Genomic DNA, 17,404 nt, shown 5'->3' with positions numbered 1-17,404 from the left:
AGATTAGGAGAGTGAGGAAAGAAGTGGCAGATGGAATATGATGTGGAAAAGAGTGAGGTTACATACTCTGGAAGGAGGAATGGAGGCATGGACTATTTTCTAAACGAACAAATGCTTACGAAATCAGAAACATAAAGGGACTTGGGAGTCCTTGTTCACGGTTTTCTTAAGGTTGATATGCAGGTTCAGTCGGCAGTTCGGAAGGCAAATGCAATGTTAGCATTCATGTCGAGAGGGCTAGAATACAAGAACATGGATGTACTTCTGAGGTTGTATAAAGCTCTGGTCAAACACCTTTTGGAGTATCATGAGCAGTTTTGGGTCCTGTATCTAAGGAAGGGTGTGCAGGCCTTGGAAAGGGTACAGAGAACATTCACAAGAATGATCCCGGGAATGAAGAGTTTGTCATATGAGGAACATACGACACGCTCTTCATTCCAGGGTCTGTAGTCGTTGGAGTTTAAAGTAAAATAACTAAAGTTTATTTATTAATCACAAATAAGGCCAACATTAACACTGGAATGAAGTTACTGTGAAATTCCCCTAACCGCCACAGCCTGTTCAGGTCAATGCACCTAACCAGCACGTCTTTCAGAATGTGGGAGGAAACCAAAACACCTGGAGTAAACCCACACAGATATGGGGAGAACGTGCAAACTCCACACAGTGACCCAAGCTGGGAATCGAACCCGGGTCCCCGATGCTGTGAAGCAGCAGTGCTAACCACTGTGCTATCGTGCCACCCCAGATGAGGGTGGATCTTATTGAAACTTACTTATCCTGCGAGGCCAGGATAGAGTGGACATGGAATGTTTCCACTAGTAGGAAAAACTAGAACCAGAGGGCACAACCTCAGGCTAAAGGGACGATTCTTTAAAACAGATGAGGAGGAATTTCTTCAGCCAGAGTGTGGTGAATCTGTGGAACAGCGTAGAAGGCTGTGGAGGCGTGGTCATTGAATGCCTTTTAGACAGAGATAGGTTCTTGATTAGAACAAAGAAAATTACAGCACAGGAACAGGCCCTTCAGCCCTCCAGGTCTGCCCCGACCATGCTACCCCGACTTAACTAAAACCCCCTATCCTTCCGAGGTCCACATCCCTCTATGCCCATCCTATTCATGTATTTGTCAAGATGCCCCTTAAAAGTCACTATCATAGCCGCTTCCACTACCTCCCCCAGCAACGAGTTCCAGGCACTCTCTACTCTCTGTGTAAACAATCTGCCTCGTACTTAAACCTGTGCCCCCTAGTAATTGACTCTTTCACCCTGGGAAAAAGCTCCTGACTATCCACTCTGCCCATACCTCTCATAATCTTGTTGACTTCTATCAGGTCACCCCTCAACCTCTGTCGTTCCAGTGAGAACAAACCAAGTTTCTCCAACCTCTCCTCATAGCTAATGCCCTCCATACCAGGCAACATCCTGGTAAATCTTTTCTGACCCTCTCCAAAGCCTCCACATCCTTCTGGTAGTGTGGCGAATTGAACACTCTTTTCCAAGCGCGGCCTAACTAAGGTTCTATAAAGCTGCAACATGACTTGCCAATTTTTAAACTCAGTGCACCGGCCGATGAAAGCAAGCATGCCGTTTGCCTTCTTGAGTAGCTTCTCCACCTGCATTGCCACTTTCAGTGATCTGTGTACTTATATACCCAGATCCTTCTGCCTATCAATACTCTTAAGGGTTCTGCTTTTTACTGTATATTTCCTCTCTGTATTAGACCTTCCAAAATACATTACCTCACATTTGTCCGGATTAAACTCCATCTGCCACCTCTCCGCCCAAGTCTCCAATTGATCTATATCCTGCTGTATCCTCTGATGGTCCTCATCGCTATCTGCAAATCCAACAACCTTTGTGTTGTCCACAAACTTACTAATCAAACCAGTTACATTTTCCTCCAAGTCATTTATATATATTACAAACAGCAAAAGTCCCATCACTGATCCCTGAGGAACGCCACTTGTCACAGCCCTCCATTCATAAACACACCCTTCCACTGCTACCCTCTGTCTTCTTTGACCGAGCCAGTTTTGTATCCACCTTGCCAGCTCACATCTGATCCCATGTGACTTCATTTCTGCACTAGTCGGCCATGAGGAACCTTGTCAAAGGCCTTACTGCCTTACCCCCATCAATCATCTTTGTCACTTCCAATTAATAAGGGGATCAGGGGTTATGGGGAAAAGGCAGGAGAATGTGGGTGAGAAAAATATCAATCATGATTGAATAGCAGAGCAGACTTGATGGGCCGAGTGGCTTAATTCAGCTCCTATGTCTTATGGTCTAAAATGGCATTTGCCAAGCTGCTTCAAAATGTCCTTTTACAGTAGTCCCACAGCTTAATATAATCAGCACATTTAATCATTACTAGAATTACTAGAATACATTGTTCACTAAGACTAGAAGTCACTTGAACTAAATACACTTGAGCTGCTTCTCATATTGAGAACTGCTATCCACAAAAATCAAGACTGACATTCCAGTGCAGTGCTAAGTGAGTGCTGCAACGTTGGAGGTGTCATCATGGATGAGATTAAAACAAGGATCCACCAGCCTGCTTAGATGGTTGTAAAAGATTCCATGGCAATAGCTCTAAGAGGAGCAGGGGATTGAGTTATCCCTGGTTTCCTGGTCAACATTTACCCATCAATCTGATCGCTATCATACCACCATTTGTAGGAGTTTGCTGTGTATAAATCGGCTAATACATTCCTTAAGTTACAACAGTGACTACATTTTAATTGAAAGCATTGTCAGCACCTCTTCACATTGGAAGTACTTCATTGGCTGTGATATGTTTTGAGATGTCTAGTGGCCCTGAAAGGTGCTATATAAAATGTAAGACGTCCTTTCTGCCCAAGCCTTGTCTTGATGATGCCATTAATACTCATGATATAAATTACAAAACTTCAAAAATGTAAAAATCAAAATCTAAATATTTTCTTAAAAGTCTCTTGGAAAAAGGAAATTTGTTCTATAGAGTACCATTATAGATAGCTGGGAAAGAAGGCCCAGGTTAACCTACTGAGTGAAGACGGACTGATGGCACAGTGGTTAACACTGCTACTTCACAGCGCCCAGGTTCAATTCTGGCCTCGGGTCATTGTCTGGAATTTGGCTGTGTGGAGTTTGCACATTCTCCCCGTGTCTGTGGGGGTTTCCTCCGAATGCTCCAGTTTCCTCCCACAGTCCAAAGATGTGCAGGTTAGGTTGATTGGCCATGCTAAATTGCCCCTTAGTGTCAGAGAATTATAGGACAAACATGAGGTTACAGGGATAGGGCCTGGGTGAGATTGTGGTCGGTGCAGGCTCAATTGGCCAAATGGCCTCCTTCTGCACTGCAGGGATTCTATGAATGGATTTAGATTATAGATCAGATGTGATTCATGTTAGCTTTTCAACTCTTGTTTGGGGAAGTTATACTAATATTGGGTCCCATCTATTTAGCTGAACAATGACATTGGATATATAGGGCAAATGCAATTGGTATAGATGTGCGACATTGTCTAAGACAAGTGTGAAGTATTAAACATTGGAAACCGAATCATAAAGTAGATTGCATCACCATGGTTAGTGAGCAGTTCAAATTTGCTAATGGTGAAAAGTTTCTCATTTTATATAAATTTCTTGTATGGCGTGAAAAGATTTAGTTTCAAATTATCACCTTAGATATAGGTTTAGATTCCTACCAGCACCTCTTCACGTTGAAAGTGGAGACATTACTTATTTATAATCAAGATTGCTAATTTACAGTTTCCAGTCTCCAAAACCCTATGTACTAAAGCGGAATCCATACTGCAAATGGCACTGCTGATTAGTATATAGTAGGTCTTGTGGTGCACTGGGTTGTTTTCCTGTCTCTGAGCGAGAGCCTCTCCCTTCAGGTCCCATCCCAGGACTTGATGGCCAAGGAATTTATTATTGCTGGACTAGTAATCCACAGACCCAGTGCAATGCTCTGAGGACTTAGGTTCGAATCCCACCATGGCAGACAGTGAAATCTGAATTCAATAAAAATCTGGAATTAAAAGTTTGATGATGACCATGAAACCCTTGTCAATTGTCATAAAAATCCATCTGATTCACTAATGTCCTTTAGGGAAGGAAATCTGTCATCCTGATGCGGTCTGGCCTACATGACCCACAGCAATATGGTTGACTCTTAAATGCCCTCAGGGATGGGCGATAAATATTGGCCCAGCCAACAATGCCCCACATCCCATGAACAAATAAAAAAAGTGTTTCCATAGTGTGGCCATACAGATTACATATCAACTTGCAAATCCCTCCAACACACAACAAAGATGGGTGATAAGACTTGGAGAGATAACTGGTCAATCATGTGATGGAAAGGAAGTTGGAACCTCTACAATTACTATCCATAGTTCCCGAAAAGGCAGGGAATTATAGGCCGGTTAGTTTAACGTCTGTTGTAGGTAAAATGTTAGAATCCGTCATCAAGGAGGAAATAGCGAGGCATCTTGAGGGGAATTGCTTGATAGAGCAGACGCAGCACGGTTTTGTTAAGGGGAAGTCGTGTCTGACAAATTTACTGGAGTTCTATGAGGATGTGTCTAGGGCGGTGGATAGAGGAGAGCCGGTGGATGTGGTCTTTCTTGATTTTCAGAAGGCGTTTGACAAGGTACCTCACAAGAGGTTATTGCAGAAGGTCAGGGGACATGGAGTTGGGGGTAGGGTGTTAGCGTGGATAGAGGATTGGTTGTCAAATAGGAGGCAGAGAGTGGGGGTCAATGGGTGCTATTCGGATTGGCGGTTGGTGACTAGTGGAGTGCCCCAGGGGTCGGTGCTGGGGCCTCAGCTATTTACATAGAACATAGAACATAGAACATAGAACATTACAGCGCAGAACAGGCCCTTCGGCCCACGATGTTGCGCCGACCAGTTACAAAAACAATGACCCACTAGCCTATACCAATCCCTTTTCGTCCATAAACCTATCCAGAGATCTCTTAAACGCCCCCAAACTAGACGCATTTACAACTGCAGCAGGCAGGGCATTCCAATCCCTCACCACCCGCTGGGTAAAGAACCTACCCCTGACATCCGTCCTGTAGCTACCCCCCCTTAATTTAAAGCCATGCCCCCTCGTGCTAGCTTTCTCCATCCGAGGAAAAAGGCTATCACTATCCACCCTATCTAAACCTCCAATCATCTTATATGTTTCAATAAGATCCCCTCTTAGCCGCCTTCTTTCCAACGAAAACAACCCTAAATCCCTCAGTCTCTCCTCATAGGACCTCCCCACCATACCAGGCAACATCCTAGTAAACCTCCTCTGCACCCTCTCCAACGCCTCCACATCCTTCTTGTAATGCGGGGACCAGAACTGCACACAGTACTCCAAGTGCGGCCGCACTAGAGTAGTGTACAGTTGCAACATTACACTGCGACTCCTAAATTCAATCCCCCTACCAATAAACGCCAAGACACCGTACGCCTTCTTGACAACCTTATCTACTTGATTCCCAACTTTCAGGGATCTATGTACACACACACCTAGATCCCTCTGTTCATCCACACTATTCAAAGTCCTCCCGTTAGCCCTATACTCGACACATCTGTTGCTCCTACCAAAGTGAATTACCTCACACTTCTCCGCATTAAATTCCATCCGCCACCTCTCGGCCCAGCTCTGCAACCTATCTAAGTCTCCCTGCAGACTATGACACCCTTCCTCACAATCTACCACACCTCCAACTTTGGTGTCATCAGCAAATTTACTAATCCACCCAACTATACCCTCATCCAGATCATTAATAAAAATTACAAACAACAGTGGCCCCAAAACAGATCCCTGAGGCACACCACTCGTAACTGCACTCCATGATGAATATTTACCATCCACCACCACCCTCTGTCTCCTATCCGATAGCCAATTCCTGATCCAACTTCCTAGATTACCCACAATCCCATACATCTGCATTTTCTGCAGAAGCCTACCATGGTGAACCTTATCGAACGCCTTACTAAAATCCATGTATACCACGTCAACTGCCTTACCCCTATCCACCTCTTTGGTCACCTTCTCAAAAAACTCAATAAGGTTAGTAAGGCATGACCTACCCGCTACAAAACCATGCTGACTATTTCTAATCAATTCATTACACTCCAAATAACTATAAATCCTATCCCTAATAATTTTTTCTAAAACCTTGCCCACAACAGAAGTAAGACTCACCGGTCTATAATTCCCGGCAAAGTCTCTGTTCCCCTTCTTAAACAATGGGACAACATTCGCTATCCTCCAATCCTCCGGGACTACACCAGAGACCAATGACGACCTGAAGATCTGAGCCAGAGGCTCTGCAATCACCTCTCTAGCCTCCCAGAGAATCCTAGGGTAGATCCCATCCGGACCAGGGGACTTATCTATTTTCAGCCCCTCAAGAATTTCCAGCACATCCTCTTTATCAACCGTAATACTGTCTATTTTACACCCCTGCAACCCAATGTCCTCCTCAGCTATATTCATGTCCCCTTGCGTGAACACCGAAGAGAAATATTGGTTCAATACTTCTCCAATCTCCTCCGGTTCCACACACAACTTCCCCCTGCTGTCTGTAACTGGCCCTAATCTTGGCCTGACCAACCTTCTGTTCTTGACATACCTATAGAACGCCTTAGGATTCTCCTTAATCCTATCAGCCAAAGTCTTCTCATGTCCTCTTTTAGCCCTTCTCAACTCACTCTTCAACTCCCTCCTAGCCAATCTAAAGCTTTCTAGTGCACTATCTGAGCCCTCCAATCTCATCCGAACATAAGCCTCCTTTTTCTTTTTAACCATCGACTCAACTCTTTTAGTGCACCACGGTTCCCTAGATCTACCAAATCCACCATGCCTGACAGGGACATACCTATCAAGGACTCGCAGTAGTTGCTCCTTGAAAAAACTCCACATTTCAGACGTTCCCAGTCCCTGTAATCCCCTAATCCAATCCATGCTTCCTAATTCACTCCTGATAGCCTCATAATCGCCCTTACCCCAGCTAAAATTGCTGACCCGAGGTTCATGCCTATCTCTTCCCATCACTAAGGTGAACGTAACCGAATTGTGGTCACTATCACCAAAATGCACACCAACTTCCAAGTCTAGCACCTGGTCTGGCTCATTTCCCAGCACCAAATCCAATATAGCCTCACCTCTAGTTGGCCTGTCTACATACTGAGACAAAAAACCTTCCTGCACGCTTTGTACAAACACTGACCCCTCTAGCGAGCTAGAACTATAGCAACTCCAATCAATATTCGTAAAGTTAAAGTCCCCCATAACAATTACCCTATTACTTTCACTCCTAACCAGGATTGTCTCCGCAATCCTTTCCTCAACCTCTCTAGAACTTTTAGGAGGTCTATAAAAGACTCCCAACAGGGTGACCTCTCCTCTCCTATTTCTAATCTCCGCCCATACTACCTCAACTGACAAGTCCTCATCAAACTTTCTCTCCGACACTGTGATACCATTTATATAGATGATCTGGAGGAGGGAACCGAGTGTATGGTGTCGAAATTTGCTGATGACACCAAGATTATTGGAACGGCAAATTGCGCAGAGGGTGTGGAGAGTCTACAGAAGGATCTAGACAGGCTGGGCGAATGGGCCAGGAACTGGCAAATGGAATTTAATGTTGGCAAGTGTGAGGTGGTCCACTTTGGTAGGAATAATGGTAGGAAGGATTATTACTTACGTGGCAAAAAACTGCAGCAGGCAACAGTGCAGAGGGACCTCGGGGTCCTTGTGCATGAGTCGCAAAAACCCAGCTTGCAGGTGCAACAGGTGGTCAGGAAGGCGAATGGGATGCTGGCCTTCATAGCGAGGGGGATTGAATATAAAAGTAGGGAGGTCTTGCTGCGGCTGTATAGGGCATTGGTGAGGCCGCAGCTGGAGTACTGTGTGCAGTTTTGGGCGCCGTACTTACACAAGGATATTTTGACCTTGGAGGGAGTGCAGAGGAGGTTTACTAGGCTGATGCCGGAGTTGAGGGGGTTGAGCTATGAGGAGAGGCTGAATAAACTAGGCTTGTACTCGTTAGAGTTTAGAAGAATGAGGGGAGATCTCATTGAGACGTATAAGATGATGAATGGGATGGATAGGATAGAGGTGGAGAGACTCTTCCCGCTCAGAAAGGACAGTAGGACTAGGGGGCACAGCCTCAAGATAAAGGGGGGGCGGTTTAGAACGGAGTTGAGGAGGAACTTCTTCACTCAAAGGGTGGTGAATCTCTGGAATTCTCTGCCCGTTGAAGTGGTGGAGGCTGCCTCGCTCAATATTTTTAAGACACGGGTTGATGGGTTTTTGATAAGAGAGGGGATTAAGGGTTATGGGGAGAGGGCGGGAATGTGGAACTGAGCCACGACAGATCAGCCATGATCTTATTGAATGGCGGGGCAGGCTCAAAGGGCTAGATGGCCTACTCCTGCTCCTATTTCTTATGTTCTTATGACAACACTGTGTATGTCACCACAGCAACTTGGGCTCCCAGTCATATGTAACACATCCCCATTGTGTGGTGTATGTAAGAAAACTCTTGCATTTATATAGCATCTGCCACAACCTCAGGATATCCCAAAGCAACTTACAGCCAATAAAGTGCTGCTATTTTGTTGAAATGTGGTCCTTCACTGTTGTAAAGTAGGAAATAAGGCAGCAAAAGTAAGCAAAGGTCACACAATCAGCAAGAGACAATGACCAAATAATCAGTTTTGTTTTAAGTGATGTTGGCTGAGGGATAAATACTGGCTGGGATGCTGAGGAAAACTCCCTTGCTTTTGTCCAAAATATTGCTGAGAGATCTTTTATAATCACCCGAATCAAAAAGAGTGCACCTGCTGACAGCAGTGGGAATGTCAGCCCAGATTTTTATGCTCAGGTCTTTGGAGTGGAACTTGAACCCACAACTATTTCAGCTGGGAGGTGAGAGTGCTGCCTACTGTAAGGGACAGATATACTGCAAAAGAGAAAAGGAAAAGGATAAGGGATTGAGATAACACTGTTTTCTCAAAGTGTTTCATGGCCAGTGAGATACTTTTTGAAACATGGTGTGTGTATTGATCAAGTGGATTCTCACAGGCTTCTTCCTGGGGGTAAAATGGCTGCCACAAGAGGACACAGGTTTAAGGTGTTGGGGAGTAGGTACAGAGGAGATGTCAGGGGTAAGTTTTTCACTCAGAGGGTGGTGGGTGCATGGAATCGGCTGCCGGCAGTGGTGATGGAGGTGGATTTGATAGGGTCTTTTAAGAGACTTTTGGATAAATACATGGAACTTAGTAAGATAGAGGGCTATAGGGAACCCTAGTAGGTAGGGACATGTTCGGCGCAACTTGTGGGCTGAAGGGCCTGTTTGTGCTGTAGTTTTTCTATGTTCTATATTCTATGAAAGTGACAACCAAGTTGGAACTTGCTGTGCATGATGAAATAACAAGATTCCACAAACACCAGTGTGATGACAAATATAAGCTCAAAGAAACAATGTGTGAAGATTAACAGAGTATTACGTTGTGGCTCTTATGGCATCATGAAGAGATTTCAGACTTTTTCAGAAAGAAAATGTATTTATTGAGAAGGGAAAATTGGTACAGGACGGTTTGCAGTCCTGGGCTGACCTGGAGCAGAGCTCCAGTCTTTACATGCTTACAACTTGGCTTCTAGATGATTCTGCCCAAGTGAGAACTCCACCCTCTGGGGTTGTCACTCACTCTCAGGTTCCCTTGTGGTCCCTCAAGTCAGGTGACACTTCTGCAATACAGTCTTAAAGAGACAGACATCACAAACAACATCCCTCCCCCTTTAACTTTCTTATACAATCTTCAAATTCAACTTACTCAACCCAGACATTTGTAAACTGATGTAGCAATTGTTCAATAGAGGAATCTTGTGGCTTACATTTACGTAACACTTCTAGAAAGCACAATTGCAAATATAGTCTTGCATGGGATTCTTCCATAAAGGCTTGCTGTTTTCTGAGTTCTGTCCTAGACTATGCACTGACCAAGGACTACATACTTCACTCTGTGGATGATAGCTAAAAGCAAATTACCGGGGATGCTGGAATCTGAAACCAAAAGAGAAAATGCTGGAAAATCTCAGCAGGTTTGGCAAGAGAGAAAAAAGCTGACGCTTACGCAAGGATATTTTGGCCTTGGAGGGAGTGCAGAGGAGGTTTACTAGGCTGATGCCGGAGTTGAGGGGGTTGAGCTATGAGGAGAGGCTGAATAAATTAGGCTTGTACTCATTAGAGTTTAGAAGAATGAGGGGAGATCGCATTGAGACGTATAAGATGATGAATGGGATGGATAGGATAGAGGTGGAGAGACTCTTCCCGCTCAGAAAGGATAGTAGGACTAGGGGGCACAGCCTCAAGATAAAGGGGGGGGCGGTTTAGAACGGAGTTGAGGAGGAACTTCTTCACTCAAAGGGTGGTGAATCTCTGGAATTCTCTGCCCGTTGAAGTGGTGGAGGCTACCTCGCTAAATATTTTTAAGACGCGGGTTGATGGGTTTTTGATAAGAGAGGGGATTAAGGGTTATGGGGAGAGGGCGGGAATGTGGAACTGAGCCACGACAGATCAGCCATGATCTTATTGAATGGCGGGGCAGGCTCGAAGGGCCAGTTGGCCTACTCCTGCTCCCATTTCTTATGTTCTTATGTTTCAAGTTGAGATGACTGTTTATCAAAGATTTGACAAAGGGTCATCTGGACTTGAAACGTCAGCTCTTTTCTCTTCTTACAGACACTGCCAGACCTGCTGAGATTTTTCCAGCATTTTCTCTTTTGGACTCTGTGAGTGGTGTCTGGTGTCACTCTGCAATCCACTGTTGATCCTTTTCTCCGTCAAGCAACTTACTCTGCAATGCATGCAGGTAATGTCATTGCAGTACAACAGTCTGGCATCTTGACAGTTCTTGGACAATCTCAGCTTGTTATTTGTATTTCTATTTGGCATGTTTTCCATCAACCATGTTATCATATTGGTTCTTGTGCATTTCTATTTGTGTAAACATTTCAGCCCTCTAGTTCAGGCATGTAATCTCAGTTTCCTTCTCTGCTTGAATTGCTGCTTTGTTTAGTTCTCTCTAGCTCACCTCCTTCAGCTGAGTGGCTTAATTTACCAATCTCTTCTTTCCATCTTCCACTTCAACCAATCTTCTGCTAAGATCTGAGTTGTTCTTTAATCCAACGCTTTCACAATCTATTCAGTTTATCCATTTCTGAGTTTCTTCCAAGGTGAATCCATCATTCCCTTCTAGTAACATTTGATAAAGATTTCTCCCTTCTCGTGCTTTGCATGTTTTTGTAGAACACGTTTCTTTTATCGTAGTTGCAGTGAACTCTACTTCTGTGTTCATCAATTCTTCCTTCTTGTCTTTTTTATTAGACAATTCTGAATTGTTAACTTGTTCAACAGCTGTGTTCTCTGAGTATATCTGTTGCTAAGTCCTCCTCAGCACCTTCAAACATCAGACAATTTTTGCCTCCCTACAGAATGCCAATTTCTCTAGCTCATGTTTTCCACACGACTGGTAGTCCATCCTACATTAGCGCCCTGTATTAAATCCTTGAGATGCTTCACACTGAGATGAGCAGTTCTCTCACTTAACACAAAACTGATAGCATCCAATACATGGGACTTCCTTGGGTCATGTGTTCTATGCTATGGCCTCTGTTGTTGAGTTCTGCTTGTGCTTTCTTCCTCTCAACCCTTTCTACCTTTTATTCACATAATCATGCTCTCACTCCAGTTCCTTCACAGCTTGTTGGTGAACTTTGTATTTAGATTAGATTTATTATTGTCATATCTACTGGTATACAGTGAAAAATACTGTTTCTTACATGTTATACAGTCAAAGCATACTGTTCATAGAGAAGGAATGAGAGTGCAGAATGTAGTGTTATAGTCATAGTTAGGGTGTAGAAAAAGATCAACTTAATGCAGGGTAGGTCCATTCAAATATCTGATGGCAGTAGGAAGAAGCTATTCTTGAGTTGGTTGATATATGACCTCAGACCTTTGTATCAGGCGACCTGATAGAAGTTTATAAAATGTTGAGTGGAATAGATAGGGTGGATTCTCAGAGGCTATTTCCCCGGGTTGAAATGGTCGCTACGAGAGGACACAGATTGAAGGTGCGGGGAGGCAAGTACAGAAGTGATGTTAGGGGTAAGTTTTTCACTCAGAGGGTGGTGAGTGAATGGATTCGGCTGCCGTCAGTGGTGGTGGAGGCGAACTCGCTGGTGTCTTTTAAAAGACTTCTGGATGAGTATATGGAATTTAATGGGATTGGGGGTTATAGATAGGTCTATAGATTGGTAGGTGTTGATGTGATCAGCTCAACTCGTGGGCCGAAGGGCCTGTTTGTGCTGTAGTGTTCTATGTTCTATCTTTCACCCGACAGAATAAGATGGAAGAGAGTTTGCCTGGGGTGTGTGGGGTCCTTAATTATGCTGGCTGCTTTTCCGAGGCAGCAGGAAGTGTAGACAAAGTCAGTGGATGGGAGGCTGGTTTGCGTGATGGATTGGGCTATATTCATGTCCTCTGCCCTTGCGGTCTTGGGCAGAGCTGTGATACAACCAGAAAGAATGCTTTCCATGGTGCATCTGTAAATGTTGGTGTACTGTTTCTTACTGACCCTAATAACTGACCCTAAAAACTGACCCTAGCTACATCCACCTTTTCATGTTGAGTCCGGTTTTATTTTTCTCAATGTGCCTTTCTTTTTGTTGATTTCTTTCAGAGAGAGATTGGTGCTGTCCTTTCAGGACCATTATATTCTTTGACTTTTTAACTCATCTTCTTTCATTTTTTTTTCAGCAACTAAGTTTTCTCATCTGAAAACTTTCAAGACTTCACTGCCTGCAGTCCCGCAGTGCAGGAATTCTTACCTAGACATCCTGCAGATTCTGTTCAGATTGGGACTGGTATGTTGGCCTTCATTGCGAGAGTACAAGAGTAGGGATGTGTTGTTACAATTATACAGGGCCTTGGTAAGGCCACAGCTAGAATATTGTGTGCAGTTTTGGTCTCCTTTACTGAGGAAAGTTGTTCTTGTTGTTGAGGGAGTGCAGCGAAGGTTTACCAGGCTGATTACAGGGATGGCGGCTCTAATGTATGAGGAGAGATTGACTAAGTTAGCATTGTTTTTGCTGCAGTTCAGATGAATGGGGGGGGGGGATCTCATAACAGGACTAGACAAGATAGATGCAGGAAGGATATTCCTAATGGCGGGGGTGTCCAAAACCATGGATCACAGTTTGAGATACAGGGTAGACCATTTAGGATGGAAATGAAGAGACATTTCTTCACCCAAAGAGTGGTGAGCCTGTGGAATTCATTACCACAGCAAGTAGTTGCTGCCAAAACATTGAATGTATTCAAGATGCGGCTGGATATGGCACTTTGGGCAAATGGGATCAAAGGTGATGGGTAGAAAGCTGGATTAGGCTACTGAGTTGGATGACCTGCCATGATTGTGATGAATGGTGGAGTAGGCTCGAAGGGTTGAATGGCCTTTTCTTGCTCCTATCTTCTATGTTTCTATAAATCTCAGCCTTTCACTTTCCTGTGCTTTTGGGACAAACTCTGCAGCTCCCTGATTGTTTTTTTCCTTTTCACTTCTGAACTTGTTGACTGCAGCCATTAATTTTGTTTACAAAAAACTTATATCCAGACTTCTCCTTTTAAAATCTGAAACACAGCTTTCTTCTAGCTGGGTATACCTTCCTTTTATTTCAAACTCATGTCCTTTCTTTCCCTTTTACTTAAGTTTCCTTGCTCCTGCTAATCTCTCTTTATTTTAATTTTTCTTATATCTTATTAAATCTTTGATTCATTGCCACACCAGCTTCAGCACTTCGAATGCCACTTCGGGGTCAGCACCAAGTCAACAACTCTCTCTGAGTCTATTTGCCCAAGAGGTATCCTTCTTTTCCAACTTCAGTTAACCCGGATGCTCACACGTAGGCTGTGCCATTCAATCGATTCCATCTCGTTGCCAATGTGTTATGTTGTGACTCTTGTGGCGACTTCAAGACATTTCAGACTTTAAGAATGAAAGCTATTTATTGATAAGAGAAACTTGGTACAGGAAGTCCTGGGCTGCCTTGAAGCAGAGCTCCAGTCTTTACATGCTTACAACATGGCTTCTAGATGATTCTGCCCAAGAGAGGACTCTACTCTCTGTGGTGATCACTCACTCTCAGTTCCCCGTTAGTCCTCAAGTCAGATGACACTTCTACGGTACTGTCTTAATGAGGCAAACATCACATACATAACAGGGGAAAGCAATGGCTTTACAGACTCATCTACTTAGTCACAAACATGTTGAGGGGTAGAAAAATGAATGACGTGGATTTATATTGCACTTCCAAAGGCCTTGACAACCAATTAAGTATTTTTTGAAGTGTCGTCACTGTTGTATTGTTGGAAATGGGCCACTGATTTTCACACTGCAAGCTCCATAAACAGCAGTGTGATAGCGGCCAAGTGATCAAGAGATAATGATGCTCAGGACACGAAGATCATTGCCATCCACCCAGGCAAATTGGCAGGTGCCCGCTGGTCCTCTGAATACCTAATACCTCTGTCCTGCTCTTTTCCCAATGCCCTGCAATCTTTTCCTTTTCAGGTAATGATCCAATTCCATTTTAAAACTTCAACTGATCCTGCTCCACTGCACTGCAGATCCTGGACATTTGCTGCGCGAAAATGCTTCTGCTCTCGTCACTATCACTTCTTTTTGTTAATTACCTCAAATCAGAGCCCTCCAGCTCTCGATCCTTCCATCAATCAGAAAAGTTTTTCCCTATCTACTCAGTCCAGGGGCATTCGTGGTTTTGAACATCTGTCAAATCTCCTATCAACCGACCCTTCTATCTACGTAAATACATAATCCTCACTCCTGGAACCATTCTCATAAATCTATTCCTGCACCCTCTCTAAAGACTCAACATTCCCTATAAGGTGTGGCACCCAGAATTGGATGCAATAAGCCAGGCCAGTGTTTCATATTCTCAGTTTAACATTTCATCCAAAAGATGGCATCTTTGACAGAGTGGCACAGTGATTAGCACAGCTGCCTCACAACAACAGGGCCCCGGGTTCAATTCCTGGCTTGGATCACTATCTGTGCATGTCTACATGTTCTCCCCATGACAGCATGGGTTTCCTCTAGGTGCTCCAGTTTCCTCCCACAGTCTGAATGATATGTAGGTTAGGTGCATTGACTATGCTAAATTCTCCCTCAATGTACCCAACAGGCACCGGGGTGTGGCGACTAGGGAATTTTCACAGCAACTTCATTGCAGTGTTAATGTAAGCCTACTTGTGACACTAATAAATAAGCTTTGAACCCTTCAGGACTGCACTTGAACATCAGCACAGCATTTTATACTCAAGCCCTGGAATGTGACACAGAGCATTTTAAAAAATTAATTCATGAGACGTGGCTATGCTAACATTTACTGCAAAACTCTGATTGCCCTCCAAACCTGGCTTGATAAGCCACATATTGCCATGGATCTGAAGTCAAATCAGAACAGACCAGGTAAAAGCAGCAGATTTCCTTCCTTAAGTGAAGCATTCGTGAATCAGATGGGTTTTTACGACAATTGACAATGAGATTTTCATTGGATTCAAATTTCACCCTTTGCCACGGTGGAATTTAAACCTGGCAGATTTGAACCCGGGTCCCCAGACATTATCCCAGCTCTCTGGATTATTGTCTGGTGATAATACCACTGACTTCCCAGTGATTGAGTGCAGAGACTGACAGAAGGACAAGTTGACCCCAGTATAGAGTATTTGAGAAGGGAACATTGTGACCCTAGTGTAGAGTGTCTGAGAGGGGGACAGTTTGACAACAGCCTCCAGTGTAGAGCATCTGAGAGGGGGAAAAGTTGATCCTGGTGTAGCGTATCAGAGAGGGAGAAAAGTTGACCCTGGTGTAGAGCATCTGAGAGGGGGACAAGGTGACCCCGGTTAGAGTATCTGAGAGTGGGAGAAGTTGACCCCGTTTAAAGTATCTGAGAGTGGGACAAGTTGACCCCGGTTAAAGTATCTGACAGGGGGACAAGTTGACCCCGGTTAGAGTATCTGACAGGGGGACAAGTTGACCCCGGTTACAGTATCTGACAGGGGGACAAGTTGACCCCGGTTAAAGTATCTGAGAGTGGGACAAGTTGACCCCGGTTAAAGTATCTGACAGGGGGACAAGTTGACCCCGGTTAGAGTATCTGAGAGGGGGAGAGGGGGACAAGGGGGAGAGGGGGACAAGGGGGTGAGGGAGACAGCCCCCCCCCCTCCCCGGCATTTACCTCTTGCTGGTGTCAGTGTTGCTGTTGCTCGGGACCGCCGCCAGCTGCAGCTGGAGGTCATCCCCGGGCTGTTGCCCGGTGTTTAGGGGGCTGCCAGCCGCCGCCGCCTCCTCCTCCTTCCTGCCGCGGGCCAGCTGCAGCATCCTCTCCCTCCTCTGCTGCTGCTGCTCCTGCAGCGCCTGGAACTGCTGCCTCAGCTCCTCGCTCACCAGCTGCTCCTCCATCGCCGCCAGGATCAAATCAGAACCCCTTCCCCCTCGGTGAAAGGACCCCCCCGCCGCCGCCGCCGCCGCCCCTCGGGGGATCACTCCCGGCTCCTCTCCCCCGGCTCGCCGCCTCCGGGCCTCTTGATGGCGGCCGCTGTCTTCCGGCGGCTTCCGTCGCATAGCAACAGCAACCACGGGAGACGGGGCCTACAGCACCTCCCTCATCCCTACCTCCAACTGCAGCTCACCCATTAACCCAAAGCACGCCCCTGCTCAGCTTTCCTGGTCATTTTCTTTCCCCACAGCCCAGCAACAACTTCATTTACAAAGTAAAATTTAACTTAACATATATGAAAAAACACGAAGGTTAGCACTGCTGCCTCACATTGTCAGGGACCTGGGTTTGACTCCCACCTTGGGTCACTATCCCTGTGGATGGAGTTTGTACGTTCTCCTCGTGTCTGCGCGGGTTTCCTCCAGATGCTCGGGCTTCCTCCCACAGTCCAAGAGACGTGCTGGTTAGCCGCATTGGCTACGCTGAATTCTTTCTCGGTGTACCCGAATAGGTGCCAGAGTGTGGCGACTAGGGAATTTTCACAGTAACTTATTTGCAGTGTTAATGTAAGCCGACTTGTGGCACTAATAAATATACTTTAAAAACAGTACATACCCCATATCACATTCACTTCTTCCAGTGCAAAACCAGTGCCCCATCTATCTTTTCCAATACAAACCTAAAAACCTCATACGCCTCCCAGCACAGGTCCTGTGCCATCCATCTCTCCCGATTCATACCTTGTTCCACTCCACCTCTCCCAGTACATAGCCTGTACCATGTGCACCTCTCCCAGTAACTACCTTGTACA

The 17,404-nt window shown here is 45.1% G+C and overlaps 1 protein-coding gene across 1 annotated transcript in view; it reads right to left on the bottom strand.

Moving 5' to 3' along the window:
* Positions 1-16,556, bottom strand: part of ccdc13 (coiled-coil domain containing 13) — a 66,837-nt gene extending 50,281 nt beyond the window's left edge. The window contains exon 1 of the mRNA XM_080217632.1: positions 16,333-16,556. Coding sequence (XP_080073758.1) covers positions 16,333-16,556 — 224 coding nt within the window. The remainder of the gene's footprint in view (positions 1-16,332) is intronic.
* Between the last annotated feature and the right edge of the window lie 848 nt (positions 16,557-17,404).

Source organism: Carcharhinus amblyrhynchos, chromosome 2 (genome assembly GCF_965287045.1).
Source record: "Carcharhinus amblyrhynchos chromosome 2, sCarAmb.v2.hapA, whole genome shotgun sequence".
Lineage (NCBI taxonomy): Eukaryota > Metazoa > Chordata > Chondrichthyes > Carcharhiniformes > Carcharhinidae > Carcharhinus > Carcharhinus amblyrhynchos.
The sequence above is the reverse complement of the archived record's forward strand: the minus strand, read 5'-3'. Positions and strand labels throughout refer to the sequence as shown.